The 27,786-nt window shown below is 50.4% G+C and overlaps 1 protein-coding gene and 2 long non-coding RNA genes across 8 annotated transcripts in view; 2 read left to right on the top strand and 1 right to left on the bottom strand.

Annotated features, from left to right (window-relative positions):
• ABTB3 (ankyrin repeat and BTB domain containing 3) overlaps positions 1–27,786 on the top strand; it is a 312,444-nt gene continuing 284,658 nt past the window's right edge. For 2 of the 5 annotated variants that reach the window (XM_072844217.1, XM_072844218.1), the window contains exon 1: positions 3–1,706. In XM_072844217.1, the coding sequence (XP_072700318.1) occupies positions 566–1,706 (1,141 nt within the window). In that variant the 5' untranslated portion in view covers positions 3–565. Of the gene's footprint in view, positions 1,707–27,786 lie in introns of all 5 variants that reach the window. The other 3 variants (XM_072844219.1, XM_072844216.1, XM_072844215.1) reach the window with 3 other exon arrangements.
• The window catches only part of LOC140642959 (uncharacterized), a 43,906-nt gene continuing 18,173 nt past the window's right edge, over positions 2,054–27,786 (top strand). The window contains exons 1-3 of the long non-coding RNA XR_012039335.1: positions 2,054–2,364; positions 3,421–3,552; positions 6,392–6,440. This is a non-coding gene — a long non-coding RNA (uncharacterized lncRNA). The remainder of the gene's footprint in view (positions 2,365–3,420; positions 3,553–6,391; positions 6,441–27,786) is intronic.
• LOC140642958 (uncharacterized) lies at positions 18,161–22,779 on the bottom strand. 2 transcript variants are annotated; one of them, XR_012039333.1, is made up of 3 exons: positions 19,670–22,779; positions 19,245–19,504; positions 18,161–18,317 (listed from the first exon to the last, which is right to left on the bottom strand). It is a non-coding gene; the product is annotated as an uncharacterized lncRNA (long non-coding RNA). The 2 variants fall into 2 exon arrangements; XR_012039334.1 differs by having other exon boundaries at positions 19,245–21,876; positions 21,994–22,087.

The raw sequence follows: 27,786 nt of genomic DNA, 5'->3' as shown, positions 1-27,786 counted from the left end.
TGCCAGGGGTTTGCGGGGTTCGGCCGGGTTTGCAGCCGCCGCGGTAGCTGCTGCGCTTCAGTGCCGGGCGGGCGCCCAGCGAACCCCGGGCCGGGAGCGGGGAGCCGGGAGCCCGGAGCCCGGAGCGGGGAGTGGGGAGCCATCTGCCAGCCGGGCTGCTGCGGCGGCGGCGTCTGAGTCCATTTCCGTCCTACGAACACTGAGGCCGGCGGCCGGCGGCTTCTGCGCCCAGCAGGGCCCAGGGAGGAGCGGGTCAGACACTTTTTATTCTATTTTGGAAGAAAGGGGCGAGTCCCGGGGAGAGCTTCCCTCCCGGCCTGGCTCGCTCCCCCGTGCGCCCCAGCTCCGGCCCGGGCTCCGGAAGATGACTTCGGGGTCTGCCCGGTGTCTACCGGCGGTGGCGGCTCGGGGAGGCAGCCGAAAGTAGTAACACTTGGCAGTGGCGGCTGGTGGAAAAGTGAGCCGAGGCGGCGCGGACTCGGCTCTCCCCGCGCGCCGGCGCCCGCTGCTCTCGCCGCTCCTTCCCCTCGGCTCCCCGGCGGCCGCAGCATGAAGTGGCGCAGCGATGGCCAGGAGAGGTAAGAAGCCTGTGGTGCGGACGCTGGAGGATCTGACGCTGGACTCGGGTTATGGTGGCGCGGCGGACTCGGTGCGCTCCTCCAACTTGTCCCTGTGCTGTTCCGACTCGCACCCGGCGTCCCCGTATGGCGGGAGCTGCTGGCCGCCTCTAGCTGACTCCATGCACAGCCGGCACAACAGCTTTGACACCGTCAACACTGCCCTGGTGGAAGACTCCGAGGGGCTGGACTGCGCCGGCCAGCACTGTTCGCGGCTGCTGCCGGACCTCGACGAGGTCCCCTGGACCCTCCAGGAGCTGGAGGCGCTGCTGCTGCGCTCGCGGGATCCCCGGGCAGGCCCGGCGGCCCCCGGAGGCCTGCCCAAAGACGCGCTGGCCAAGCTGTCGACGCTGGTGAGCCGGGCGCTGGTACGCATCGCCAAGGAGGCGCAGCGCCTGAGCCTGCGCTTCGCCAAGTGCACCAAGTACGAGATCCAGAGCGCCATGGAGATAGTGCTGTCCTGGGGCCTGGCGGCGCACTGCACGGCGGCCGCGCTGGCCGCGCTGTCCCTCTACAACATGAGCAGTGCCGGCGGCGACCGCCTGGGCCGCGGCAAGTCTGCGCGCTGCGGCCTCACCTTCTCCGTGGGCCGCGTGTACCGCTGGATGGTGGACAGCCGCGTGGCGCTGCGCATCCACGAACACGCCGCCATCTACCTGACAGCCTGCATGGAGAGCCTCTTCCGGGACATCTACTCGCGGGTCGTGGCCTCCGGGCTGCCCCGGAGCTGCAGCGGCCCGGGCCCGGGCTCCGGCTCGGGCCCGGGCCCGGGCTCCGGCCCCGGCTCGGCCCCCGCGGCGGACAAGGAGCGGGAGGCGCCCGGAGGGGGAGCGGCGAGCGGCGGCGCCTGCAGCGCAGCCAGCAGCGCCAGCGGAGGCAGCAGCTGTTGCGCCCCGCCGGCCGCCGCCGCCGCCGCAGCCCCCCCGGCCGCCGCCGCCGCCGCCAACCACCACCACCACCACCACCACGCGCTCCACGAGGCGCCCAGGTTCACCGTGGAGACGCTGGAGCACACGGTCAACAACGACTCCGAAATCTGGGGGCTCCTGCAGCCCTACCAGCACCTCATCTGCGGGAAGAACGCCAGCGGTAAGTGGCCGCGCGGGCGCCGCCTCCTCCCCCGCAGCCCGCCAACTCTCGCGGCAAGTTTGCCTCGCGTCCTCCCTGCCGCGGCGTCCCGGCCACCGCACTCGTCCCGAGCCTCCGAGGGGGCCGCGGAGCTGCAGGCTGCCCGAAACCAGCCGGTTCGCTCCCGCGCTCGGAATCCGCGCAGTCGACTCGGCTCCTCGGGCCCCGGAGTCCGGGCGCGCACGCAGTCCGGCCGCTCGCGTGGGGCGGGGCGGGGCGCGGCGGCTGCCGCCCGCAGACGGTGCGGGGAACCCATCACCGTTCGGGGACGCGGTCCTTTCCGTCATTCGCCCCTGGTACAGATTTCCGCCAGAGCCCTGTGTTTTTTATTTTTTTATTTCTTTTTGACCTTGAAGATGCCACATTGTGGGGCGCACGAGTCTGGCTCCCTGGGATTCCAGAGGAGGTGCATTCCTCCCGCCACCGCCCGGCTCGCGCACTTCCCGGCGCCCCCGGGACACGGTCCTGGCGCGGGCGTGGGGGGGCCCCGCGGCCGCCAAGGCTGAACGTTTGGCCTAGAAACAGTCGGGAGAGGCGTGTGTGCGGGGAGGGTGGAGCGGAAGACTTCCAGGTCCCAAGTTTTCCCGGGGCCGTTTTTGAAGGCCAGAGCGCCCAGCTGGTGGGTGCTGCGCGGTGGACACCCCCTGCCCCCTTCCCGACCCCCAGCCCTCGCCCCTCTGGGCTCCCAGTGGCAGGGAGCTGCAGCCCTCACCACTTTGCTTAAGGAGCGCCACTAGGGACCTGGGCAGGATGGGAGTGGGGCGGAGTTCTGGAGAGGGCTGTCAGTTTAGGGCGGCGTTTCCAGCAGGTTCTGTCCCCCCCCCATCCCCCCCCCACACCCCCGGGTTTGGGAGGCGGGAGCTGGGTGGGTTTGAACCTGCAGTTGTGGCGGCGGAGGGGGTGGGGCCGGGGGCTCTTGTTTTCGAGAGCTCGAGCTGGCGGTCCTGCCTGTCTGCGAAAGCCCGAGCTAGACACTTCAAAGCTTCAGTTTTCCACAGGAAATGGTAGAAGCGTAACTGGAGACTCTAAAAGCGAAATAAAACTTTGCTACATAATCGGCGGTTTGGCCGGAGATTGCGTGGTTGGAGCCGAAATGCAGTCTTTCTGGGTAGATTTCATTCATGTTGCTGCCTGTCGGTTTCCCGGGGGCTGAAAGAGAGATGCGGCGGGCGCGGCCTCTGGGGGTGCCAAGCGTGTGCTGGCGAGCGTGTGCGTGTGTCTGTGAAGTGTGCTTGTGAGTGTGCGCGGGAGAGCGCAGCCACGCGGGGCTCCAGGGAACCCAGCCCCCCAGCTCTCGGTCCTTTCACCTGGTTTTGATCATCGTTGGGGGAGGCGAAGGAAGGAGCAAAGTGGGCGTGGGGGAGGGGGAGGGGCGCGATCGCGACTTCCGCGTTGATCTGGAGGCTCTTGGGGTTCTCGCGGCCGGGGACCTCCCCCCTCTGCTGCCGGTCGAGGGCGCAGAGCGTCTGCGGGGCTCCCCATTCCCCCACCCCAAGCGCACGTGAAATCCTGACCCAGGTGGAAACATCTAGGGAAAGGCCTTGGCCTTTGTATGAGCTTCTTCAGAAGGGGGAGGATTCATCTGAAAAACCCAGGAGCTCTAGGCTGGATTGCTCTCTGTTCGGGAGCCCTACGCCCACAAAAAGCACAGAGGGCTTAATTTTCTTCCCACCAGGTGCGCCCCACCTCCACTGTTCTTACCTCTCCCATTAAGGTCGTCCTTTACTTCTTACTGGCCCCCAAGCCCTTATCGCCCTGCTGGGACTGGAACCTGCTTTTGCTAATCTGTCACAGTGTTTTCTTCCAGGTAAGGAGCATTCCCCAGAGAAGGCACCAGTTTGGGAATCAGGGCATCCTCCTCCACCTGTGTCTTTGCCATTCTCTTGAATTTAGGACTTTGGTGGACTCCCCTTGGTTCTCAGTGTCCTGGTCTGTAAAACAAGGGCCTCCTGTAGCTCTGGCTGTACTAGTAGCCTTTAGGTTTTTTCAAATTGGTTTTACTTTTATGATCCTTAACATATTTTAAAGACCGTTCTTGTGTTTATCTTTTTCGGAGTAAGTATAATTTAAGGAAGGAGAAGGCCACAGAGTCGGTTTTGGGCAGGGTGAGTGTGTGGCGGTTGGAGTTTGCTGCCATGCAAAGGGTTCCCACACCACAGAGCTTTAACTCCTGGGTTCCAGGGCCCTTCAGCCATCTCTTAGCATGAGATCTACTGCAATTTCGTTGTGATCTCTCCATCTCCTTTCTTTGAGCATGTTTAAAATGGCAGGTCATTTATGCGGAAAAGTAAGGAATGAGCAATTAGTTTCTTAGGTTTCTGAAAAATACATTAAACATCAAACCTATTAAACTGTTGTGCAGGGCAGTCTCTCTGATCTGCAGGCCTTGTTAAGGAGCCCATACCTTACGTGATCAATTTTTTTACCCCTTTAACTCAGCGGTCTCACTTATTCATTTGTGAATTTGTTTATTCATCAATATTTATTGAGCAGTTAGTAAATTTAAGGACGGAGCAAGCAAGCACTGCAGTTCCAGAGGAAATAACTGCCAATGTGTCTCCAATACTGCTCTGTACGTTGATCCATTTGATCTTCGGCATTCCCTTGGAAAGCTACTACCATTATCCCCATTACACAGAGGAGGAACGGAGGCCCAGGAGACTTAGTGTTTTGCTCTTTACCGGCAGATGAATTCTCTGCCTTTAAGCTATCCACCTGTCCGTCATTACCTACCCAGTTGAACAGAGACCCTTTATAGCCTGACATCCTTTCTCTCCCAATTCATACACTTTTTGTTCCTTTTATTTTATTTTTTTAAGATTTTATTCATTTACTCATAAGAGACACAGAGAGAGAGAGAGAGAGAGAGAGAGAGAGAGAGAGAGGCAGAGACACAGAAGGAGAAGCAGGCTCCATGCAGGGAGTCCGACGCGGGACTGGATCCTAGGTCTCCAGGATCATGCCCTGGACTGAAGGTGGCCCTAAACCGCTGAGTCACCTGGGCTGCCCACTTTTTGTTCCTTTTAAGCTGCACTGGGCTGTAGTGGCCATATAGTTTTAATCTATAAAATGTAGATTTTACATTTTTATAACCTCTGCTGAGTCTAAGAGAGAGCCTGGTACACAGCTGGAGCTTCCTAGATGCCCGTTCAGTTGAATGAGCTGTTGTATAATATTATACAGTGATGTCCTGAAAGAAGCTACGGATTTTTGAGTTTCTTGAATCATCTTTTCAAATCTTTCTACCTTGGTTGCCCCTTCTCACTGCCATCTCTACACCTGTCCACCCTTGTAATTTGCTGCTGCTAAACTGCCACGCCCAAGGAATTATGAAACTAATTGCATGGGGCTACGTTCAGAAAACAGAAGATAACGAGCTATAAGCAAGGGCTTGGTGGCTCTCAAAAATAATATGACTGGGTTTAGGGCATGTACTTTGTGGGGACTGTTTTAAGAGTTGGCTTTTTTCTTACTTTGATTTTTCAGCTGGTTTGAAGAGCTGGGATAAGAGCTAATAGACCCCAGTGAATGTTGGCTTTCTGTGGGGTCTTAAAATTTGGCTTGATTGATTTTCCTAAAGCTAAATACAAGGGGCCAGCAGAAGTGCTTTAGCAAGCCCTTGTTTGTGGTTTTACCTTAAACACTTCAGAGCTAGCTAGTTCTCACTCATCCCTGAAGAGTTGATGGAGAAGGCTCTTTCTGACACCTCTGTGAGGATTTCCCTGATGCAACCCGTTCCCCACTCCCCCTCCTTTGGGAATCCTGACCTTGACCTTGCTTTAAGTGACTCCCCATCTCACTGTGGCACCTTCAGTGCAAGCTTGTGTCGTATTCATCTTTGTCTCTCCTCTTATATCACTCAGCACAGCACCTGGCACATAGCAGATGCTAAGTACTATTTGTTGAATGAATATAAGTGGCCCACTAAATCTTTAGGATTTAAAATTCACCCACCAACATATGTAATCAACCTTTCTAAAGACCTCTCAAGTCAGACCTCCTGGATTTCAAGGCTGTTGTGTTACAGCTGTGTGTTCTTAGGCATGTTACCTAACCTCTCTGAGCCCAGTTTCTTCAGCTATATAATAGAGGTAATAAGCAGGAATAAATGAGATTATGTGTATAAAGGTATTACAATCTGCTGCCTGACACATGGTAGGGGCCAAAATGGTGATGGTAGTTGTGATAATTCAGGCACAATGGTATATCCCATCTCTAGCTCATCCAGATTAATTCATCTCCAGTGTGGATAGAGCCAGCAGAGCACAGAATTTTAACTTGGATCCCCCTTCCCGATATTCCCAAAGTCAAATAATCCAGCGTGCTCATTTCAGGGATTGGCTCCATGGCCAAGGTGGCAAAAGAATGTTTTGGTCAAAGGAAAGTAGTTTATTTTATTTACAGTGTTGTGTTTTTTTTTTTTTTTTTTTTTTTTTTTAAGGCATCCTTAGCAAAGAGGCACTAGGGAACTTAATAGGGTGCCAGAGTTCAGAGGTGCAGGCGTTTGTCAAAATGCATTCATTGCACTGTAAACCTAAGATTTGTGCGTTTCACTGTATTTTAAAATGCACTGCAGTAAAAAAAAAAAAAAAAGCCATAAAAAAAGACCATATGTGTCCTTGAATGAAATTTTGTTTTAAATGCAGAAGGAGTTTGAAGGAAAGACTGGAAGAGGCGGTGTGGTGTGATGAAAGGGTAAGGACTTTACACTGGGAAAGATTTGGCCTCGTATTTCAGCTCTGCTGCTTCCCAGCAAATGACTTAATTTTGCTGAATTTGGTTTTCTCATCTGCACAGTGAGGATTACCAGAACAAAACAAAACAAAAGGCATAAAAAAGGAAGAAAATCCAAATCTACCACATACAGTGATTAAAGGATTAAATCAGATCAAGTGTGTGAAAACACCTGTCACATAGTAGGCACTCAATTATAATGGCTCTCTTAAAACACTGATTATTCAGGTTGGGGATTTTGAATAGTTCCTTTCATTCAAGGATTCCCAAATCACCTTATAAACATTAATTAACAGGGGCCCTCGCCCAGGCAGCACTGGCTTGGTGGGCAGGACGGTTTTCAGGTTTGTGATTCAGTGTTGCCCCCACTTAGACTATGATCTGCACTAAATGCTTCCCTGGCAGTTTTCCTGTCCTCTAGCTGGTGGTACTGCTCCGTGGTGCGGTGTTACTGTGCTGGACAAAAATGTCACAGAAGAAACCTAGCTTCTTAGGAAGAATAGCAAAACTATCTCAAGAGTCAGCCATGGCAGTGTCTGTGCTCACAGAGCACGTTTTTAATTAACTGGCTGAATGTAAATTAAAACTCAGAATTTGGGTCAGTGGAGGGTTATTTGGTTTTCGATGCAGACTTGCCAGTTCAGTGCTGGGGCACTTGCAAGTAGGGTGTTTCATGGAACAGAAAATAAAAATAACAGCAAAATAAGATGAGGAGGGATCAGTCTAGAGACCCGGGGTCAGCTGTGGCATGCTAATGGCTTTCGAATAGGGGGAAGACCTCTAATTCTGGATCCATTATCATTTGTGACCTGGAGCCAAACTCACCTATAAGGTAGGTCTGATTATCATCTACTGAGAGGTAAAGATAAAAAACAATTGATTTTGGGCCCCTTGGGTGGCTCAGTGGTTGAGAGTCTGTCTTTGGCTCAGGTTGTGATCCTGGGATCCTGGGATGGAGTCCTGTACCAGGCTTCCCCACAGGGAGCCTGTTTCTTCCTCTGCCTGTGTCTCTGCCTCTCTCTGTGTCTCTCATGAATAAATAAATAAAATATTTTTTAAAAATTAAAAAAAAAGAATTAACTTCGAAGTTGAACACACTCACAACCTGCAGTTTTCCTATCTGTAAAATGGGTATTGTAATCATAGCTACACTTGTATCATGCTTTTTATTATATGCCAGGCGCTGCTTCTCTGTATTATGATCATTACAATGACATTAACTATTCTAAAAGCCAACCCTCAAATCTTAGAAATTGAATATGATAGGAAGTTGTTTCCTATCATAAAGTCTTATTGGGAGAGGAGTGAGGTGGGAGGTGGCAAGAGAGTCATTTAGGTACCAAGACTGATGGATTTGGTTTTCTTTATTATCAGTACGTGGCCTTCAGGACACTCATCTAGCCAACAGGTAGAGGAAGAAGGAGAGAGTAGAGGATCTTATGAAAGGTGTTAGGGGCTAAGCCTGGATCCCTGGAAGGGATCTTCATCACTTGTGTCCATATATCCACAGCCAAAAGTGGCTCTTGGGGAGTATGACCAACCTGAAGCTCTAAATCTTTTGTGACCTAGTTCCTGCCCTTGATCTCTTAGGGGCCTAAGGATTGTGTTAAGGCTGTCACCATAAAGATACTTACTGATTTTGCCAGTGTAGCTCTCTTAACAACTTGGTAGGATTTTCATCTGTGCCATCTAGTGAGCCAGTAGCCACACCCATAGTCATCTCCTAGAGCTCATTATCAAGCCTGGATGATTTCTTCACTTTCTTAGCTGGATACCTTCCTTTCTCTCTCTATCTAATGATGGCTACCTTGGGGCCACGGGGCTCAAGTGGGAAGCTTATGTCCTTTATCTGATCATTTACTTCACTTAAAAGTCTTCTCAGTCTTGACTCTTACTGTTTGGGATCTAGAAATAGTTGTCCTTTTCAGTTCTCCACTATTCTTTTCCAATTCCACTTGCAAACTGGCTAATTTGTGCCATAGTTCCGCTTTCTTTCAAATACCTTGCTAAACTCAGCCGGGGGCCAACAAGCTCCTGTTATTCCTGTTATTTTTTTTTTTTTCCAAACCTCTTTCTCCGGAGCTTACAGGCTCGGCAGGCCCAATTTGGGCCTCTGAGTTATCTGAGGTGACAGCTTAACCAAACATTTTCACTGTACATCATGCACCTCTAGTGTCCCAAACCCTACTCTTGTCTCTAAACCAAGGCCACGTGTTTAAGCACTCCACTCACTTATGGTACCGATGTCTTCAGTAATTAGGGTGATGCCAGCTATTGCATCAGATAAACCCTAACATCTTAGTGGCTAAACCCAGTAAAAGTAGCCTTCTCATTCATGTTGAACTTAATTGGTGGCAAAGCAGGGAGGTGCTTTGTCCTGTGGATGTTGATGGAAGTTATGCCATCGGGAACACTCTACTCTGGGGACGTCCTGCTCAGGGACAACAGGAGTGCAGAAGGCTGTGTAGGAAGCTTTTAGAGGATAGTCTGGATGTGACTGTATCCGCTCCTGCCATATTCCAGTGACCAGAACTCCATCACATGGCCTCAAGTAGAAACAAGGGGGCAGGGGAAGATGGTCTCTGGCAGGTCCTCCACTCCCAACTGCAATTCTGGATTCCAAAGTTGAGGAACAGAAAGCTTAAAGAATTTGGCTCAGGTGACACAGCTAACAAGTGGTTGGTTCAGATTTGAACCCAGGCAGTCTGGCTCTGGGCCACCTTGTAGGATATTTGTGAAGATTAAAATAATATGTAGTGTATACAAAGTGTTTTCCCCCACTGTCTCATGGTAAGTAAAGACTTGATACCTAACATCTTTTATGTTTATTATTGTTATTGTCATTCTATTGTGGAAATGGGTGCTATATGGATTCATAGTGAATCAGCATGATGCTCTCAGGCATGGGTAAAACGTGAATCCAAAAGAGGGGGAGCCCCAGGCAAGTTGTATTATGTGCTCGTCCTTTCCCCTCTGCCATCCTTTGCATTTTACCTGCAACGGTAGAGGTTGTTAACACTTGCTGGCTCAGGTCCTGGACCAGCAGGCCTTCATATGTAATACTTCGTTAAGCCCTCACACCATTCTTGTGAAGTGGGTGTTTCTCAATCCCATTTTCCTGGTGAGGAAACCGAGGCTCAGACAGTAGCTGATTTTAGTTGCCATACATACTAAGGGGTAGAATTGGGGTTTGGGTTTCAGAACTTCGGCTCTGAAGGCCCACACACGGTGGTGAACTCTGGCTCAGATGAGCCTCTGAGGGGACCCCAGAAGGACTCCAGTGCGGCCTGAAGGTTGTGTGCAGTGGAGGGCGCGGCTTGCCTGGGTGCTGGCGCTCCTGCTTGAGGATTGTCCTTTGTAGAAGGACCCATGGTCACAGGTCTTTTGTCTGCCTCTGCGGGCTTTCCCCATCCTGGCTGCCCTGTGCGGTTGCTTGCTGGGAGCCTCCTTGGCCGAGGCCCCTGGGGCAGTGGGTGTCTTTGTTGTCTCCAGAGGACAGCTCTGTCCATTCCCTGCCCAGCTGGCTCAGTGCCGAGGGAGCATGGTCCTTCTCACTAGAACTGAATGCAGAAATCTGTGGCATGGTGGAGAATCTGTCCTAGTCCTCCCTGAGAATCCCAGAGCGAGAGTTTTCCCAGACTTTAGACTTAGCGGACCAAGGTGGAAACTCTGATGACCTTGGGAAAGCCAATGAAGCTTCTGAGCCTTGGTTTTCTCATCTGTTGAGTGAGGATAATGGTAGAACTTCCTCATGGTATCATTAGGAAGATGCGTTGATTCATATAAACATCCCTAGAATATGTAGTATTGGACATACCATAAATGCTTAATGTCTGCTGGCAATTATTATTAGTATTATCAAATGTTGAAGAGGCGCTGGCTTCCTTGCTGAAAGACCTGGTTCCTGAACCCTGCTTCCTATGGAGTGAAAGTCCTCAAATCATCTGTCAGTAACCAGACCTCCAGGGTTTGACCACTTACTAGCTGTGTGATACTGGGCAGGTTATCTAACCTCACAGTGACTCAGTCTTCCCCTGTTAAGTGAGATTAATAATAAAACCTAGTTCTTAGAGCTGTAGAGAAGTGTCTGCTCTGTAGAAATTCCTTGATAAATGTTGGTGTTGTTGAATTTTACTATATTCATTACGACTTTTACTGCAGGAACTGAATTAGATGTTAAGCAACACGATCCCTGCCCTCATGGAGCTTGTGGGCCTGTAGTGAACTTATTTCTTTCATCAAATAATCAGGTAGAGGTAAATTTAAAACTGTGATGGTTGCTACAAAGGAAAGATACCCAGGGCTGGAAGAGCTTTTTCTGAGGCTCTTGATGCCATCAAGAGTAAGAGAAGACTTCGATCTGGCAGTGAGGCTTGAGAGAAGTGGGAGAATGGCCCATTTGGTTGAAAAGGTAGACGGAAACAGAATGTGCAAAGGGCCTGCGGCAGAAGGGAGCCTGGTGAGGAGAATGGCCAGTGTGGCTGGATTGGGAGAACAAAGTGAGGGGAACTGGGTAGAGGTTGGACCCAGCCGTCTGCCAGATTGAGAAGTCTCTCTTTTCCTGAGGTCATTGGAAAGCCTTTGAAAGGTTTTAAGGAGGGAAATGCAAGACCAGATCTGTGTTCTAAGAAGCTCATGTAGGCTGCTGTACTGAGAACACACAGGAAGGTGAATGTGGGAAGGCCAGTTAGGTATTGTCACTCCACCCCACACAAGAAGAATCTGAGGCTATGGCACATTTCATAACTTGCCCAGAGTCCCTGAGGCAGTAAATGGCAGAGTGGGGATTTGAGCTCAGCTCTTAAGGGACTTCCCATTCTCCCTGCCTCCCACCTGTGCAACACCCCCCTCCCTGGGGAGCCCTTGGTTCAATTTGCAACTTTACAGGTGGGGAAAATGAGGCTCAGAGTGAGGCCCTCCTAGCCCAGCATCACAAGGTCACAGGGCAGAGCAGGAACCGGTACCTGGATTTCTGGATTCTTAGCCCACCCGCTGTCCTCTGTGAAGCACTGTTTCCTCCAAACCAGATCAGTCCTTGGGGGCAGCGAGGACTAGGAGGCTGCATTGTTTGGAGGTTAACTTACGACCAGGCTGTAGTATCTCTGGTTCTCACTGTACGTATCACAGTAGAAGAAATGCCAGTTCGGGAGCATGGGGGTCCCCATTAGCTGATGGCAGCACCCACGAAAGCAATCACTGCAAAGACCAGGTGTGCTCAGGGCAGAATCATGGTAGCCATTCCCCAGTGCATCAGTATTCAGAAGCTGATAGGGAGGCTGCTTGGATTTAACTGGGTTTTTTTTTTGGGGGGGTGGCACGTGTCGTTGTTTCTTCCTGATGCCAACGCAGAGCACTGTCCAGACGTCAGGATGTGCATGAGAGCAGACACGAATCACCTCTTCCCTCTCTCTCTCTCTCTCTCTCTCTCTCTCTCTCTTTCTTTCTCTCTTGATGGCCTCAGAGCATTTCAAGTACTGGAGAACAGACACAGCCATTCCTTCCCTTGGCCTCCTGCCTCTGCCCCCCTGCAGCCTCATCTTTGCTGACTCCGAGGGCCTGGGCCTGGTTCACCCTTGTGGGCTGAATTGGACATGGCTCTGGCCCTCATGAAGCCGCAGGCCTGAGGTGGGTTAGGCTGGCTCCCAAATAACCCCCCAGAGGTAAAACTGTGCCTGTGGCAGGAACCCCTTAGGACGGGTTCAGGGGCTGTAGGGCAAAGCCTCCTCAGATGGGGACTGGGAGGGGAGTCTGGGGAGGCCTAGCTGCCCCTCCCGTGTGCCTCCAGGGGTGGCTGTGACCAGCACCAGGTTACCAGACATTCAGGGGGGTTAGATTCCTGGTTGTCCTTCCTGCACTGGACCCGTGTCATTGGGGTGTCATGGGGGTGGGGAGGGAACAGAGCCGAGACTCTCGTCTCTCAATTCTGAATTCTGTGTGTGCCCCTCTTTCGTTGGAAACCTGCCCCCCACCCCCTCCACCCTATTCTGCAGCTGCCCTGCTGCCCACCCACCCCCATCTGCAGCTGCCCTGCCCGTCCCCCCGCCCCATCTGCAGCTCCCAGTTGCTGAGTCTCCTCATGTGCTGCTTCCAATCACTGAGGTAGGCTGGTGCAGGTGGGTGGCCAGGTTGGCAGCCAGGTGGGCGGCCAGGTTGGCAGCCAGGTGGGTGGCCAGGTGAGCAGCCAGGTGTGGGTGTCCCCTGCCTCTCTTCTCTCAGCCTCCCACCCCTCTCCCAACCTGCTGCTGACCCTGCTGCTCCACGGTTCCCTTGCTCTCGGCGCCAGAGCCAAGAACAGACGAAGAGTAAGCTGGCGATTTCATGGCCTCTGGTGGTGTCAGAATGTGGAGCTGCTGGCTGGGGGCAGCTGAAGCCACAGGAGACGAAGAGGGTGTGCAGGAAGGTGCCCTCACCCTCTAATGAGTAGGAGGGCTTCAGCTCAGGCCCAGCAGGGTGGACACATGCTGTGCAACCTCAGACAGGCCCCCGACCTCTATGAATCCGGATCTTCTTATAGAAATGGGAAATAATGACGATACCAGGTTCTGGTATGTGCAGAGTCACGAGTGTCAAACAAGACAATGCTGTGGGAAACTGTAAAGCCCGGCACTTACTAATGGCAAAGGTGAAATGTATTGAGGGTTTACCACTGTGTTAGGGTTTTCCAGAGAAACAGAACCAATAGGATATATCAATACTGCATATGAGGGATCCCTGGGTGGCGCAGTGGTTTGGCGCCTGCCTTTGGTCCAGGGCGTGATCCTGGAGACCTGGGATCGAATCCCATGTCGGGCTCCCGGTGCATGGAGCCTGCTTCTCCCTCTGCCTGTGTCTCTGCCTCTCTCTCTCTCTGTGACTATCATAAATAAATAAAAATTATTTTTAAAAAATACTGCATATGAGAAGATTTGTTACAGGAATCAGCTCACACAGTGCAGGAAGTCCCACAGTTCGCCACCTGTGAGATGGAGAACCGGGAAAGCAGGTGGTGTAATTTGGTCTAAGTCCCAAAGCCTGGAAACCAGGGGCCACTGGTGTAAGTCCTAGAGTCCAAAGGCCCGAGAACCAGGATCTGCTCCTCCGAGCTTCCCAGTGGCCTGTGCAAAAAGAGCAATTGTGAGCAGCTACACAATTTGTTGTATGATGGGGGAGGCGGAAATACAGCAGCTGCCGTAGCCATTCTTGTGGTGGGGGCCTGAACCTGGAAGACACTCGTCAGCAGGGCACTAGAAGCAGTTATGAAGCTGTACTTAGCAACCTCACATTTCAGCCTGTGGTTGTCAAGAAAGAACAAAGGGAGCCTCCTCTCAATCACAAAGTGTCTCTCTCTGCCCGCTGTCCCCCCTCCTTCATTCCTTACAGAACGTCCAAGTATTGTGATATGCGGGGAAACCAAAGGTCAGGGACGGGACAGCTTGTCAGTGTCCTCCTGTGTTCTGGCCGAGGGTCTTAGGGCCACAAGTTGGCCCGGAAGCTTATGTCTGTGTCACCTGGAGACAAGATAGGAGTTCATTGGAGTAAAAGTTATCAGTGCTCCTCTGGGAGAAAAATAAGCATTCTGTGCACTGTTCCTACAAATACAGTGTTCAGCAAACATGGGTGTGAGTTTGGGGAGGGAAGAGAGTTGGAAAGGGTCTGGGCTTTGGAGAGATGGGCACCAGCATGGTCAGAAACCCTGATCTTGAGGGTTTAAGGACAGAGAGGACATGAGGTTCATTCTAGAACAAGCTGTGTGATCTGGAGCTAGTGATTTACCTCTCTGGACTTGTTTTCTTTTCTGAAAAGTCCATCCCCACAGAGTTTCGAGGCTCAAAGGAATCATCAGATGTAAAAGGGATCTGTAAACTGCAGAATAATCCTTCAGCCATTCATTCACTTAACAGATATTTATTGAGGGCCTGCTATGTAGAAGGCATGGTTCTGGGCACTTGGCATATATCAGTGCACAGACAAAAATCCTTGCCTGCATAGACCATGAATTCTAGTGGAGGGAGACCCTGAGCAATAAACCTAAGTAAGCAAGTATAGGATTAGAAAGTGATACTTGCCATATTAAAAAATAAAGCAGAGTGAGGGGGCCTGGCAGGGCTGGGATGGTGGGTTGTAATTATAAATAGTATGGTTAGGGTGGTCTCACTGAGAAGGTGACATTGGTGCAGAGAGGTGAAGGAAGTGAGGGATTTAACTGAGGAAGAAGTGTTCCTGGCAGAGGGAACAGCAGTACAAAGGCCCTGAGACAGGAATAGCAAAGAAGCCAGTGTGGTAGAGAGGTGTGAGTGAGCCAAGAGGAACAAGAGGTGAGAGCAGAGTATCACAGAAAGTCAGGTTGGGTAGGTCCTTATAGGCTATTTTGTAGACTTTGGCTTTTATTTTTAGTGAACTGGGAAGACTTTGAAGGAGTTTTGAGTAAGGATTTTCAGGTTTGATTTTACGATTTATGATTTTAATCACTTTGGCTGCTGGTTGAAGAAAATAGGCTCTAGAGGAGCAAGAGTGAAATGAAGACCAATGTGTGGAGGTCCTTAAAATAATGCAAGCAGAAGGTGATGGGACAGTAGACCAGGGTGGTAGCAGCAGAGGTGAGCTAGAAGTGGTTGGATTTGGGCCGTAATGAAAAAGAAGATCAACAGGGTGTTGCTGACCCATTGGGTGTGGGCTGTCAGGACATGAGAGGAGTCAAGGATGACTCCAGGTTTTGGTCTGAACAGCTGGAAGGCTGGGGTTGCATAAATTGAGCTGGGGAAGTCTGGGGAAGGAGCAGGTTTACAGGTGCAGAGAGGCTGGGTGTCCAGTTGGGGACATGTGTGCGTTTGAGGAGCCTTTGGGGACCACAGGTGAAGATGTCAGCTACGTGGTTGAGTTCAGGAGGGACCTCAGTTTGGAGGTATAAATTTGGGAGTCAGAAGCATACAGATGGTTTCTGAAGCCAGAGGACAGGACAAAGTCACCCAGGGAGTGAGCGTAGAGGAGACAGGAGGACCAAGGCCCAGGCCCTTACTTGGGCGAGGCCAAGGAGGAGCAGCCAGTGAGAGGAAATATCCTCCCAGTCAGCGGGAGGAGGCGTCCAGGAGGAGCAAGCACCCCATTGTGTCGTGTGGCCTGCCAAGTACTGAGCACCATCATGCCCGAGCTATGGGGGGGTCGCTGCCTGTAACCCCTGGGACCATTTTAGGACCATTATAGGACTGATGGACAAGCAACATCAAGGCACCTGATGGGAAGGAACCGCACTGGCCATTGTGAACCGGGAGGATGTTTGGGGCTGTAAAATGGTCTCCGTATGTCATCTCTACAGTGGGGATTAGGCCAAATCAGTAACTTCCAACTGGACCATCATGACCTTAAGGTTCCGTAAAGGGCCTTGCAGTGGGGAGGCTTGCTTCCACGCCTGCACTGCACACACTTCACCAGAGCGGCTGTCCTTCCCTTTGCCCTCCATACGTTGGACTTCTGCATAAAGATACATTTGAGAGCGGGGTTCTGTTGCCACATAGAGTCTGAAAAGCACTGGCCCAGATGATTTAGCAAGTCCTTTCTGCTCTCACATCCCAGGAGGCTCCGCAACTCCGGGAGCAGGGATCCCACAAGATGCCTGTGCTTTTTTGTCTTTGGTTATGGGGACCCGCCAGGAGAGTGTGCCCCCTGAGGCTTGGAGGAGGGCTGGGCTGGGTGGGATGGGGGAGGGGAGCCGGGGGGCAGGTGATGTGCCTGGAACCTCGTAGTTCTAGGACCCCAAAGGGTTGGGGGGAAGGGAAGGAGGAGAGCCAGTGTTGGAAATACACAGGGCTGGTGGGAGGCAGGGTCCAATTAGATGCTTCCAAGCATCTCCTGATGATTTGCAATTCTGCTCTTTCCCTGATGCTAAGCTCTTTTTCTCCCTGTTCACCGCTGTCTCCTCACCACCCAGGTGCCATTTCTGATCCAAGGAAGCAGAGGTGGAACTCATCAAAGCTATCTCTGAACCAAAAATAAGCCTGTCCAGCCAGACACGTCCCAGCCTTCTAGGCCAAAGTGCTTGCTTTCATTTGTCAGAGTTGGCACAGTCACCTATGGCTCTCAGAGGTCTGAGGTTTAAAACTGGCTTGCTTCTGTCTGAAAGAAATATGTATATTTTTTCCTAAGAGGTTTTGTGACCAAATCAATTTTGTATCTGCAGAAAGGATCGGTCCTAAATGCCGGAACCCCAGTATAGAAGATGGGGACTTTGGGGGTGTGGTGGCCTAAGTGACGTACTCACTAGGATGTCTAACCTGCTGATGTTCTGGAGAGGAGCTAACAGGGTATACTGTGCCGTATGACCAAGCGTCTGAGGTCAGACAGCCTGAGTTCACATTCTGGCATCATCCCTTACTGGCTGTGCCACCTCGGGTGGATTCTTATGTCTCGGCTTCAGTTTCCCCCCAAATGCATAGAAATATTTTGGGGCTAAGACGAAATGCCATGATGTGACTGAGTGTGGGAGCAGCAAGTGCCTGATCACCTCTGCTGTTATAGCTGGGACTCTCATCCCGCCCCCGCCACCTCCACGGTCGACTCACCAGCTTACCTGTTCGTCTTTACAGGCCCCACTGTTTCTTATTCATCTTTGGGTTCCTAGTTGGCACTTACACAGATGTGTCCAATGAGCAAATGAGGCCATGGAAGGTAAGCTCCGTGCAGCAGGGTATTCGTGTTTCATTTCCCACTCTTGCCCCGAGACTTAGAACAGCGTCCGTATATAGTGATCACTCTAAATATTTGCAGTCTGTGAAGTGCACCATGAATCAGTGAAACTTCACTAACAGGGAAGCCAAGAGCCTAGAACTAACTGGCCGGGAGTCTTCCCCTCTATTCCCACGTTCCCAGCCCTGAGAAGCTCTCCTTTCCACAGCTTGCTTCTCTTTGAAGAACAGAAAACAGGATGATTGCTCATTATGCCCTTATACCCACTTTCTTTCTGTGAGATGGCACCTTGCTCTAATTCAGAGTTGAAAGCTATGTCTGCATAGACTCTTGGATCTTAGCGTTGGGAGAAGCCTGCACAGTGCCCCTGGTGCAGGCCTGCTGCCTTCAGTCTGGGTATTATGTGGGTTTTGCAAACAAGACACCGAGGGCTGGGGGCCTTTCCAGGTGTGTGTGGGGCCGCACAGCTGCTGCTACATGAGTAGGCAATGGAAAATCCTGAGCTTTCCAAGTGAAAGGTCCTCACTTCTCGCCTGGGCCTGGACCTTAGCATCCTGAATCACCCAGGTGTGTGTCCATGATGCCCTGCTGCCCTGGGAAAAAGAAACAAGGCTTTTTTTCTCCCCCTTTCCTCAATTGCAATTCACCCTGGGTCCTATTTTTTGAGGCCTGCCATGTGTCGGAATATGTGTAGCCTACTTTCCAGACGTTCTCTGACCCCATCCATGAGGTCAGTGTCTCCAGTTCTCTTGCACAGCCTGGGGACCTTACTAAGAGAAGCTAAAGAGGCTTCTGGACGGCCACTCTGTCCAGGGGCAGGAGCTGGGGGTCCCACCCTGGCCGCTGAGTGCACCATCCGCAGGCTATCCTGTGAATGCTGCCGGCCATCTGCTTCGAGGGTGCAATGTGACCGTTGAAAATTTCTTAAATGTTTTAGTAACGCTGAGGCTGTGTCTAGACCATGATGAGGTAGCTGGTCAATTCCACAGGGATTAAAAACATCGGCTATTAGATGAGCAATCAATTTAATCAGATCGGCAATGTGGGATTGTGAGGTTAAAGCAACCGCATGTCTGGCTCTCCCCCTTGTGACTCAGTGTTTGTGGTTTCGTGGGTCTCTCTCCATCTCTCCTGGTCCTTCATTTGGGAAGTAGTTCAGCATCTACCAAATGCCAGGTGCTGGTGTAGGAAGAAAAGTACACACCACTGCCAATATCCAGGCCAGTATTGTGATTAGAAAGACCAGGACCATGTTTGTTTTTTTTTTTTTTTCAGAAACAGTGTGACATTTATTGATTGAGTTCTTAATCTGAGCCTTTTTAACCTAATCCTCCTATTGACTAACTCAGGTCTGCCCTTCTCCCCCCTTCCTTGGAGAACACAGTCATCTGCCAGTTGAGTGGAATTGAAGCAGGGCTGCTGGAAGATGGGAGGAGATGTCTGCTACTTATCAGGCTGCACTAACTATAATTGTGAATCCCACAATCCTTGTGATTAATTCTTTAGGCTTGCACAGTTGACAAAGTTCCATTAATTATTCCTATCAATATTCCTTTTTTTTTTTTTTTTTTTTTTTTTTTTTTTTTAATTTTTATTTACTTATGATAGTCACAGAGAGAGAGAGAGAGAGGCAGAGACACAGGCAGAGGGAGAAGCAGGCTCCATGCACCGGGAGCCCGACGTGGGATTCGATCCCGGATCTCCAGGATCGCGCCCTGGGCCAAAGGCAGGCGCCAAACCGCTGCGCCACCCAGGGATCCCTCCTATCAATATTCCTAACAGCCCTGCGTATTAAGGGTGAGGTGGCATATTTTGCCCAAAGTCACCAAGTTAAGTGGCAGCACCGGGCGACTGTTTGACTCCTAGTCCAGTGCTCTTTCTGTGCTTCCTAAGGCCACTCTGTGCATTGTTGGTACTCAAGTGTTTTTGACATCCTGGATTGAATATTCCAGGGTGGGAAGGAAGAGTGCACAGGGATCCCATCGGAAGGATGGGATATGAAGGTTACCCCAGCTTTTGCCCTCCCAGCCTTTGGATATATGGAGTTATTTGGATATAGGGCCCTCCCCTGAAATTGGTCAGACCTTGCATCTGACCAGCCTCTACCTTTGCACCTTCAGCTGTGGTGGTGGGGGGCTCCTCCTGGGCTCCCTGGAGCATTATGATTCAGGCTTCAGATGCTGCTACTTGCATGTCAGGAAGTGCATGGAATGTCCACGTAGACAGGAGGAGTGTTCCTGCTGGGCTCTGCAGAGCACAGATGGCCCCTCCCCCAGCTTCCCGCTGGCCCAGAAAGAATGGGCTACTTGAGCATCTCCACTAGCAGACTTTCTAGAGAAATCTGGCCCAGCCTAAGCAAACTTCCTCTGGAAGAAAACACAAGCACAGAGGCTCACAAAGCCTCGTGTGCCTCAGCTCAGCTGTAAAATCCATCCTGTGCTTGCATAGACTAGGTTGCTCCATGTTGCACCGGGCACTGGAAAAGAGGGGGGTGTGCCCAGGGGAGACACGCTCCGAGGCACGTTTCTTACCTTGGTTTTCCATTTGCCAAAAGTTTTCCATTGCAGACTTGTCACAACTAGAAATCCTTACGTATTCCGTGCACAGGGTCTTTGTTATGGATCTTAATCATTCATCATGTTTTCCTTAAAGTAAAATGAGTTTTCTATGAAAGGAGAAGTAGGAGGTTATTGATTGTACATTGTATATCAAGGAAAGATTCAGTTTGTTTCCATTTGGAAGAAGTGAGGGCAAGTATTTCTTAACTGCAGCAGTACCAGGAAATAGGCAGTTAGTGTGTGTATGTGCGTTTGTGTTTGCACACAGGTTCAGTGGGATTGTCAGAATCCAGACATTTGCCAAGGCTTCTAAGTTTGGGTTGAGTTGTGATAGCTGAAAGTTGCAGATGGTCATGTAGGTAGTTTTAGCATCTTCAATTCTAGCCTCCCCATCTTTGGGGCACCACCATCCCACATCACACTCAGACAGACCCCATCGGATTTATGTTATGGCTAGAAAAAAACTGTAATGATTTTGCTTTGGGAATTATTTTGCTCTGTGTACGTCTCATTTTTCAGTGGGCTCTGGTTTCTCTGCTGTCATCATGTGTCCTCGGGAATTCCTGCAGAGTGAGAAAGACCTAACCAGGCTTACCCTCCCCCAAATGTCATGAAATTGTGATGAGTGTTGATGTCAACAGTTCATGATATTGACTTCATGTTATAGGTTTTAGCCACTTAATTACACAGCTATTAATTATGGCTTTGCAGTTTTCTTTTCACATTTTGGAGCTGATAATTTTCACTTTTAAGGCATTGGGTATGTTTGTAGCCCTAAGAGGCCCAGGAATTGAGCTGCCTACTGGGAAAAAATTATCCCGTGCTTTTGACATCAAGAAACCTAGTTGAGATTGGCCTCAGAAGGCCACTCTGCGAGTTTCACTGCCCAACTGAGGCCTCTCTCTCTCTCTTTTCTCTGTGTCTCTTTCTGTCTGTCTGTCTGTCTGTCTCTCTCTCTCTCTCTCTGTCTCTCTCTCTCTCTCTCTCTCTCACACACACACACACACACGGTCTCACACACATGTTCACATTCATATTGTAATGTGGTTGTTGAGATAGTTACAATCTAGTGCAAAATCAAATGGTGATCCCTCTCCAGCCTCTCCTTGCTGATGGGGCCGTGTGTTGTCTGCAAATCTGGATAGGAACTTTGGGCCAGTGGTGTTTGGGCTCAGAGATGTGGGATGAAACCACAGTTGGTGGCCTGCCGTGTGCTCCCTCATGTATACAATTCATGGGTCACTTTTCCTACAGCTACATAGGGCCCTGATATGGCTCTCAGGAGGTTGATTGAGTGGCCAGCCTTCCCATTTTAGAGAGAAGGAGAAAAATGAGCACCAGACAGAAAAACCATTCCTGGGAGGCTCACCAGAGACTTCCCACGATTGAGCCCTTCCCTAGCTCTCTCTATAACGATCTGCATGGTCCAAGTGTGTTTTTAAAGATTTGGCAAAAATTAAAAAAAAATTTTTTTTTAAAGATTTCACTTATTCATGAGAGACAGGAAAGAGAGAGAGAGAGAGAGAGAGAGAGACAGGCAGAGGGAGAAGCAGGCTCCATGCAGGGAGCCTGACATGGGACTCCATCCTAGGTCCCCAGGATCAGGCCCTGGGCTGAAGGCAGGCACTAAACCGCTGAGCCACCTAGGTGTCCTGCAAATTTTTTTTTTAAATTAGGAATTCAGTGAAGAGAAGTAGAAGGGCAGTGCTGAGTGTTGGAGAAACAACCATGAAGAGGGACACACTTGCTCATGCCATTGCTCAGGGACAGGATGATGTGGAAGCTGGAGACAGCCAGCCATGGGCAGGGCGGGGACACCGACTCAGGTGGCTGGGAACTCTGTGCAGAGCAGCTGAGGATGCTCTGTTAGCACATGCCTGAGCTTGGCGCCTGCATAACTGGGCCACGCTGAGCCACAGGCGTGGCAGGGATTGAGTCACTGTGGCTCTGCCACTGAAAGCCACCTCTAACCTTCAATCCGAGCTCTGTTTAGGTGTCTAGGAAGCACCTTGTGGCTGGCCGGTCTTGTGCTGGGAACTGAGGCTCCCACAGTGAGTGGGAACAGCATTGCCCCAATCTTGTGAGGCTGTCCTGGAAATGTAACACTGACCAGTGATCACAGGATCCATGGGAGTTCCAAGAAAAAGGGTTCAGGGTTCTGTGTGCTTCGGTTCCCTTATCTGTAAGAAGAAGGGGGTTGGGTTGGTGGTGGGTTTCAGACTTGGTTTGAAATGCAGCCTTTCTGGGAACCTCAATATCTGAAACACAAAAAAGTAGAGTTGTTTTGGCACACTCACTATCCCCTTTGTTGAACATCGGACCCTACAGCCGTATGGAACCCAATTTGAAAACCAGTGGGTGAGCTTATCCCTGAGGGACCTCCCAGGAGCCCATACTATTCTAGAATTCTGTGGTTTCCTGATGACAGGTGAGGTCCCTTCCATTCTGAGCCATTGTGAGCCTGTGTCTGGAGTCCTGAACCCTCTGTTGGATGGAGGGCATCATCCTTCTCTGCCTCTGGATGCCAGATTCGTGTCCTTTCTTTGGGGAATGGGAGGAGGCTAAATGCCAAATCTTCCAAAAGGGAAGCCTGCCTGCAGGGGAGGGGAGGAGGGATGATGTGCACTGGGCTTGCCCTGTCCCTCCAGCTGTTCAGAGCTACTCTCAGCTGGAAAGGTTGGGGTTGTGCCATTGCCACTGTCATTCTGTCTGCCACATGGGCCAGAGCTGGCAAATGCCATCCCTACTCAGAATGTCTCAGGGCCTACAGACCACAGTCAGCCTCCTTATGGGAGTCTCACCCTAGGCTTGTTCTCATCCAGTCCATTCCTCCTGGCACCCCAGATTAGCCTCTGTTAGTGGCCATAGAGTCAAGCCCAAGCTCCTCGTCCTGTCACCCCCTGTTCTTGCCTCAGTGGAACCTCGGTGGCTTCCCAGGCTATTCCCACCCTCCCCCAAACACTTTCATGCCTAATCTTGAACCTCTGCTCAAGCAGCTTGTCCACCTGGAATGGCTCCTTTCTCCCCTTCCTCTCAGCCTCATGGCTCCAAATCAAGCCCTACATCCTTCCTGGGGTTGTCCCAGAATAAGCAGATTTTCCCTTCTTTGAAATTCTACAGCCTTTGCTTGGTGTCTGTGGTGCTTCAGCTGTGGATCACATGGCTCCTTTTGTTGGAAGCCTTTTGTGTGGCCATGACCTGCTTCTCCCATTACCTGTAAGCTCTTTGAGGGCAGAGTCTGGATCTTTCAGTTCTTTTGCCCCTTTTCCTGCCCTGTGCTCAGTGAAGATATTACTTGATCAGCTCTTCCAGAATTAGAGCACAAACCTATGTATCATTCAATTAGAGCATTCTGATTGTTAGAGGTGGCCAGAGGTGAATCAAAGTTGTCATTCTTGACCAATAAGAACACTTGATTTTAATTGGGCAATCTGATGTCAGATTGTGTTTGGCAGCTAGTATCAGAGACCAAACTAACTGACTTACACAAACAAGGAGTTAGTTTTCTCTCTTGTAACAGCCCAAGGCAGGTAGACAGTCCAAGGTCAGGCAGGTGGTTCTACAACATCTCAGGCTTCTTTGTCTTTCTTCCCTGGCATCTTTGGCACATGATTTACATTCTCAAAGTACTTTAAGGTCCCAAGATGGCTGCTACAGCTCCAGTCATTGCTTCTACATTTTAAGCACAATGAAGAATGAGGAAGGGTGGAGGAAGGGGTGCCTGCCAGTGAATTCAGCTCTTCTTTCAAGGAGCCTCACTGATGCCCCACCCAATAATCTTGCTTATATCTCTTTGACCAACACTTAGCCCCTCTCCAGCCACCATTTCTCCAACGGAAGCTAAGAAATTTAGTTCTTTAGCTGGACATGTCTTTCCCACCATGACTACCTGATCTGAGTGCTTTTCCTAAGGAAGAGCACAGGAAAGGGATATTGATTGGGTTCGCAGCCAGCAGTGCCTGTTGTAGCTGGTTAATGGCACCTGTTGTTTTTCACGCTAAGTAAGTACCTGTCAGAGAAGGCAACAGATATTTCCTGTTAATGCTTTGCAATTTTCTGCCAGCGAATCCCAGGACTTCAGAGGTCATGTTTCTCCAAAAGCTCATCCTCAGACAAGTATTTCTTGAATGATACACCCTGAGCCCCCAAAGTCACCCAATATAATTGGCCTCATAAAGGGGTGATGGCTGACACCCTTGTCATGGTCAGCTTATCCTTTGATGAGCACTGAGGAGTGGTCCTGGTCTTCTGGATCACTTTAAGGAGTTGCTAAAGCAAACATGGGGTCAGGCTATGCCCTCTGTGTTAAAGTCATTGTCCCCATACTTGATAGTGAACCTGATCTTGATTCCATACAACTTTAAACTTCAATACAGATTTAATTTAGTATTTCTGTAGGGTTTAGGGGCACCGGGGTGGCTCAGTCAGTTAAACATCTGCCTTTGGCTCAGCTCATAATTCCAGGGTCCTGGGATTGAGCCCTGCTCATTGGGGAGCCTGCTTCTCCCTCTCCCTCTGCCCCTCTCCACCCCACCTTGTATGCATACTCCCTCTCCCTCTCTCTCCCTCTCTCTGTGTATCAAATAAATAAATAAAATCTTTAAAAAATACTTCAGTAAGGTTTAATTGAACAACCTGATTATATTAATAAGTGCTGATTTTCCAAAATGACTGATTGGCTTTTATAATCACTCTGGTGCATAAAGGGACTCTAGAAGAAATTGTAGTTGGAAAGTGCTCATGACTTTCTCCATCAGACCCAGTTTATTGCCAATGAAAGACAGTGGTCTTCCAGGCTGGTCTGGTCATTCATCCCAACTTCCCAGGTAAGACTTCAGCTGGATACCTCTCTTGCTTTTACTGGTGCTTGGGAGGTTCTCTCTGTCTGGAAGGGGAGTCTCTTTACCTCCCTGTTTTCTGTTTATGGACTATTTTTTTTAAAGATTTTATTTATTTATTTATTCATGAGAACACAGAGAGAGAGAGAGAGGCAGAGACACAGGCAGAGGGAGATGCAGGCTCCATGCAGGGAGCCTGATGTGGGACTCGATCCTGGGTCTCCAGGATCATGCCCTGGGCTGAAGGCGGCGCTAAACTGCTGAGCCACCCGGACTGCCCATGTTTATGGACTATTTAGTGTTTGGAGGTGAGTGTGAAGTATCTTGTCTGTGAATCACCATGGACTGCCTCAGGGTTGAAAAGATAGGTAAAATCAAGTGTGATGGAGGCAGGGGACCCTTTATAAATAAGTAGGTCCTTGGGTGGGCCTGAAAAACATATCTTTGAGGCCATGTGTGAGACCAGAAAGATGCTCATTCTCTGATTTTAGAACTCTATGAAGGTAGAGTTTTGTGGAATTTGCCCCACAAAGAGAGTTAGAGGGAGCTTTGATTTTGTGCATAGATAGAAAGGGCACAGTTTCAGTTCCAAGTGATAAAATATCCAACCCAAACTCATGTGAACATAAAGGGGAAGAAAACACTGACTCATGTAAACGAGAAGTCCAGGAACAGGGCTAAAGCTGCTTGAGGGCCCCATCATGACCTCAGCTGCCCTTTGCCCTTTCCAGCTGTACCTTCCTTCCTGGTGGGTTTATCTTTAGCTCAGCTTCTCATGTGCCAGTCAGTTGGCTGTCACTACCCTAGCCCTGACTTCCTCAGATTATATCAGCAAGTGAGAAAGAGCTTTCCTTTCTCTCCATCCTCGTAAATATGTCCTGGGCAAATTGGTTCTGACTGGATGTGGGTAGGGCCCAGCTCTGACCCATCACCATGGTGGGGGTTTGCTCATGTCAATATGAGGCTTCTTCCCAAAGCAGGGTGCTCCCAGGGAACTGGAGACCATGCACTTCCAACACCCAGAAATTCCAGAGAATGAAGCCAGGATCTAGATTGTCAAAGGTGGGGGGGTTGCTTTCTGGAGCTGCTGGGGCTACAGCAAGAAAGACATTATTTCAGGCTGAAGCTGATGGATTGTTACCGTGAGCTCTGGACTCATCAGCAACGTTCATTCATTCACCCCACACCCATATGTCATGCAGTCTCCATGGGTATCCTGTGAGCATCCTTGGCCTGGTTAGACCCAGCGAGGTCATGGGACTTGCTAAGGTGCCTCTGTCTACAAATAGTGGAATCACGACTCACACCTACTCCCTCCCAGCTGTCCTGAGAGTGCACTGGAAGAAAAGGCCTGTTTGTGTTCTGAAGCAGGGATTAGGCCAGAGCATGACATAGGTGACTCCGAGGTCCCTTTTGGTTCTGAGTTTGTGATCTCAGAAAGATGGAAGGTCTAAGGTGGGTGCTAACCTAAGAGGATTTTGCAGAAGCACGTCCCCACCCCCCTGAGGCAAGTCGGAGGGTAGAGGACATGAAGGGACATCTCAGACCAGGGAACAGCTGTTGTTGGTCCAGTGAGATGTCTTGAAGCCGGATCACTGAACAGGAAGCCCTCCACATTGAGGCTGCTCCAAAGTGTCAGCCAATAAAAAGTAAATGCGGGCAGCCTGGGTGGCTCAGTGATTTAGCGCTGCCTTTGGCCCAGGGTGTGATCCTGGAGACCCGGGATCAAGTCCCATGTCGGGCTCCCCGCATGGAGCCGGCTTCTCCCTCTGCCCGTGTCTCTGCCTCTTTCTCTCTCTGTGACTCTCGTGGATAAATAAATAAAATCTTAAAAAAAAAAAAAAGTAAATGTGATTTTTACTGGCAACAGAGTCCCTGACTTGCCAGACTCAGTCTCCGAATGCCTGGGAGGAAAGAGCCAAGCCCATAGGATCACATCTCCATTCTGGTCCTGCAGGGAATGGAGAAATATGTCATGGCTTCCTGGCACCAGACCCAAAAATGGGAGTATTTTTTTGTGATGTTTTTTACAGTGGCTGTCATGCCGGCAATATTCCTAAAACTTGCTAGGGATAATCATAGTTTTATTTCATTCCCATAAAAAGTCTTTTGTTTAGAGTCCCATATAATAGTCTATACATTTCCATGTATGCTCTTCCCTTCCATTTTTCACATGGGCCAGGTAGCAGTTTCAGCTGGTGACTGAGGACATTTGGCTTTATTTACCAAAGTAGTCCTTCTAAATTGGGGAAAATTAAATTCAGTCTGAGCCAGTTCAACTCAGCTGAATTTTATTGAGCTATGAGCCTTGCACTGTTTTAAGATTAGGGGATGTAAAGTTAAATGAAATAGAGTTCCTGTCTTCAAGGATGTTTCAATTAACTATCACTCAAAACAAGCTACCCCAACACTTAGCAGCTCAAAGCCACCCGTTGATTTTGCTCTTGGTTTTGTGCATTAGGATCTGGAAAGGGCTCAGTTGGGCAGTTCATCTCTGATGCACATCTCTGCGGTTGCCGAGGCTCAAGAATTTACTCCCCAGATGGCTTCCTTAGTCCCATGTTTGGTGCCCTCATGCTTGTCTCTCTCCACATAGCGTCTTCCGGGGCCTCTCTCCGTGTAGCTTGAACTTTGTGCAGCAGGGAAGTCTTAGGGTAGTTGCCCTTCTTCCGTGGTGCCCGGCTTCCCAGAGGCAGAAAGTAGAAGCTTCTGGGTCAGTTAACAGCTGCATCCCAGACCAGCAGGGCATCACTCTCTCGGTTGGCCACAGTCTCCCACAAGACACAGCCTACTTCCCAGGGAGCAAGGAGGAGTTCCACCGGCCGGTGTGTGTGTGTGTGTGTGTGTGTGTGTGTGTGTGTGTGTGTGTCAAGGTCACATTCCAGAAAAGCACGTGTGGGGGACAGGTTGCCCCAGCCGTCTTTGGCGAAACGCAGCCCACCACAAGGACCTCAAAATGTGCAGTTTAGTAAATTACGATGCAGGGTAATGACCACAACAGTGACGGCACCAGTAAGTCAAAGAGGGGATGGGGCAATGGGCTCCCCCACAGGGTGGGGGGGCCGAGAGGGTCAGAGAGCTCTTCTGGGAGAAAAAGGCAACTGAGTTGAGGTTTTTTTTTTTTAAGATTTTATTTATTGGGAGAGTGTGAGTGAGCAGGGGGAGGGGCAGAGGGAGAGAGACTCCCAGGCGGACCCATCGATCGTGGAGTGGAGTGCAGAGCCCCACGATCCTGAGACCACAGCCGAGGGG

Source organism: Canis lupus, chromosome 11 (assembly GCF_048164855.1).
Source record: "Canis lupus baileyi chromosome 11, mCanLup2.hap1, whole genome shotgun sequence".
In the NCBI taxonomy this organism is placed as follows: Eukaryota; Metazoa; Chordata; class Mammalia; order Carnivora; family Canidae; genus Canis; species Canis lupus.
Note: the sequence above shows the minus strand (reverse complement) of the source record. Positions and strands in the feature narration are given on the sequence as shown.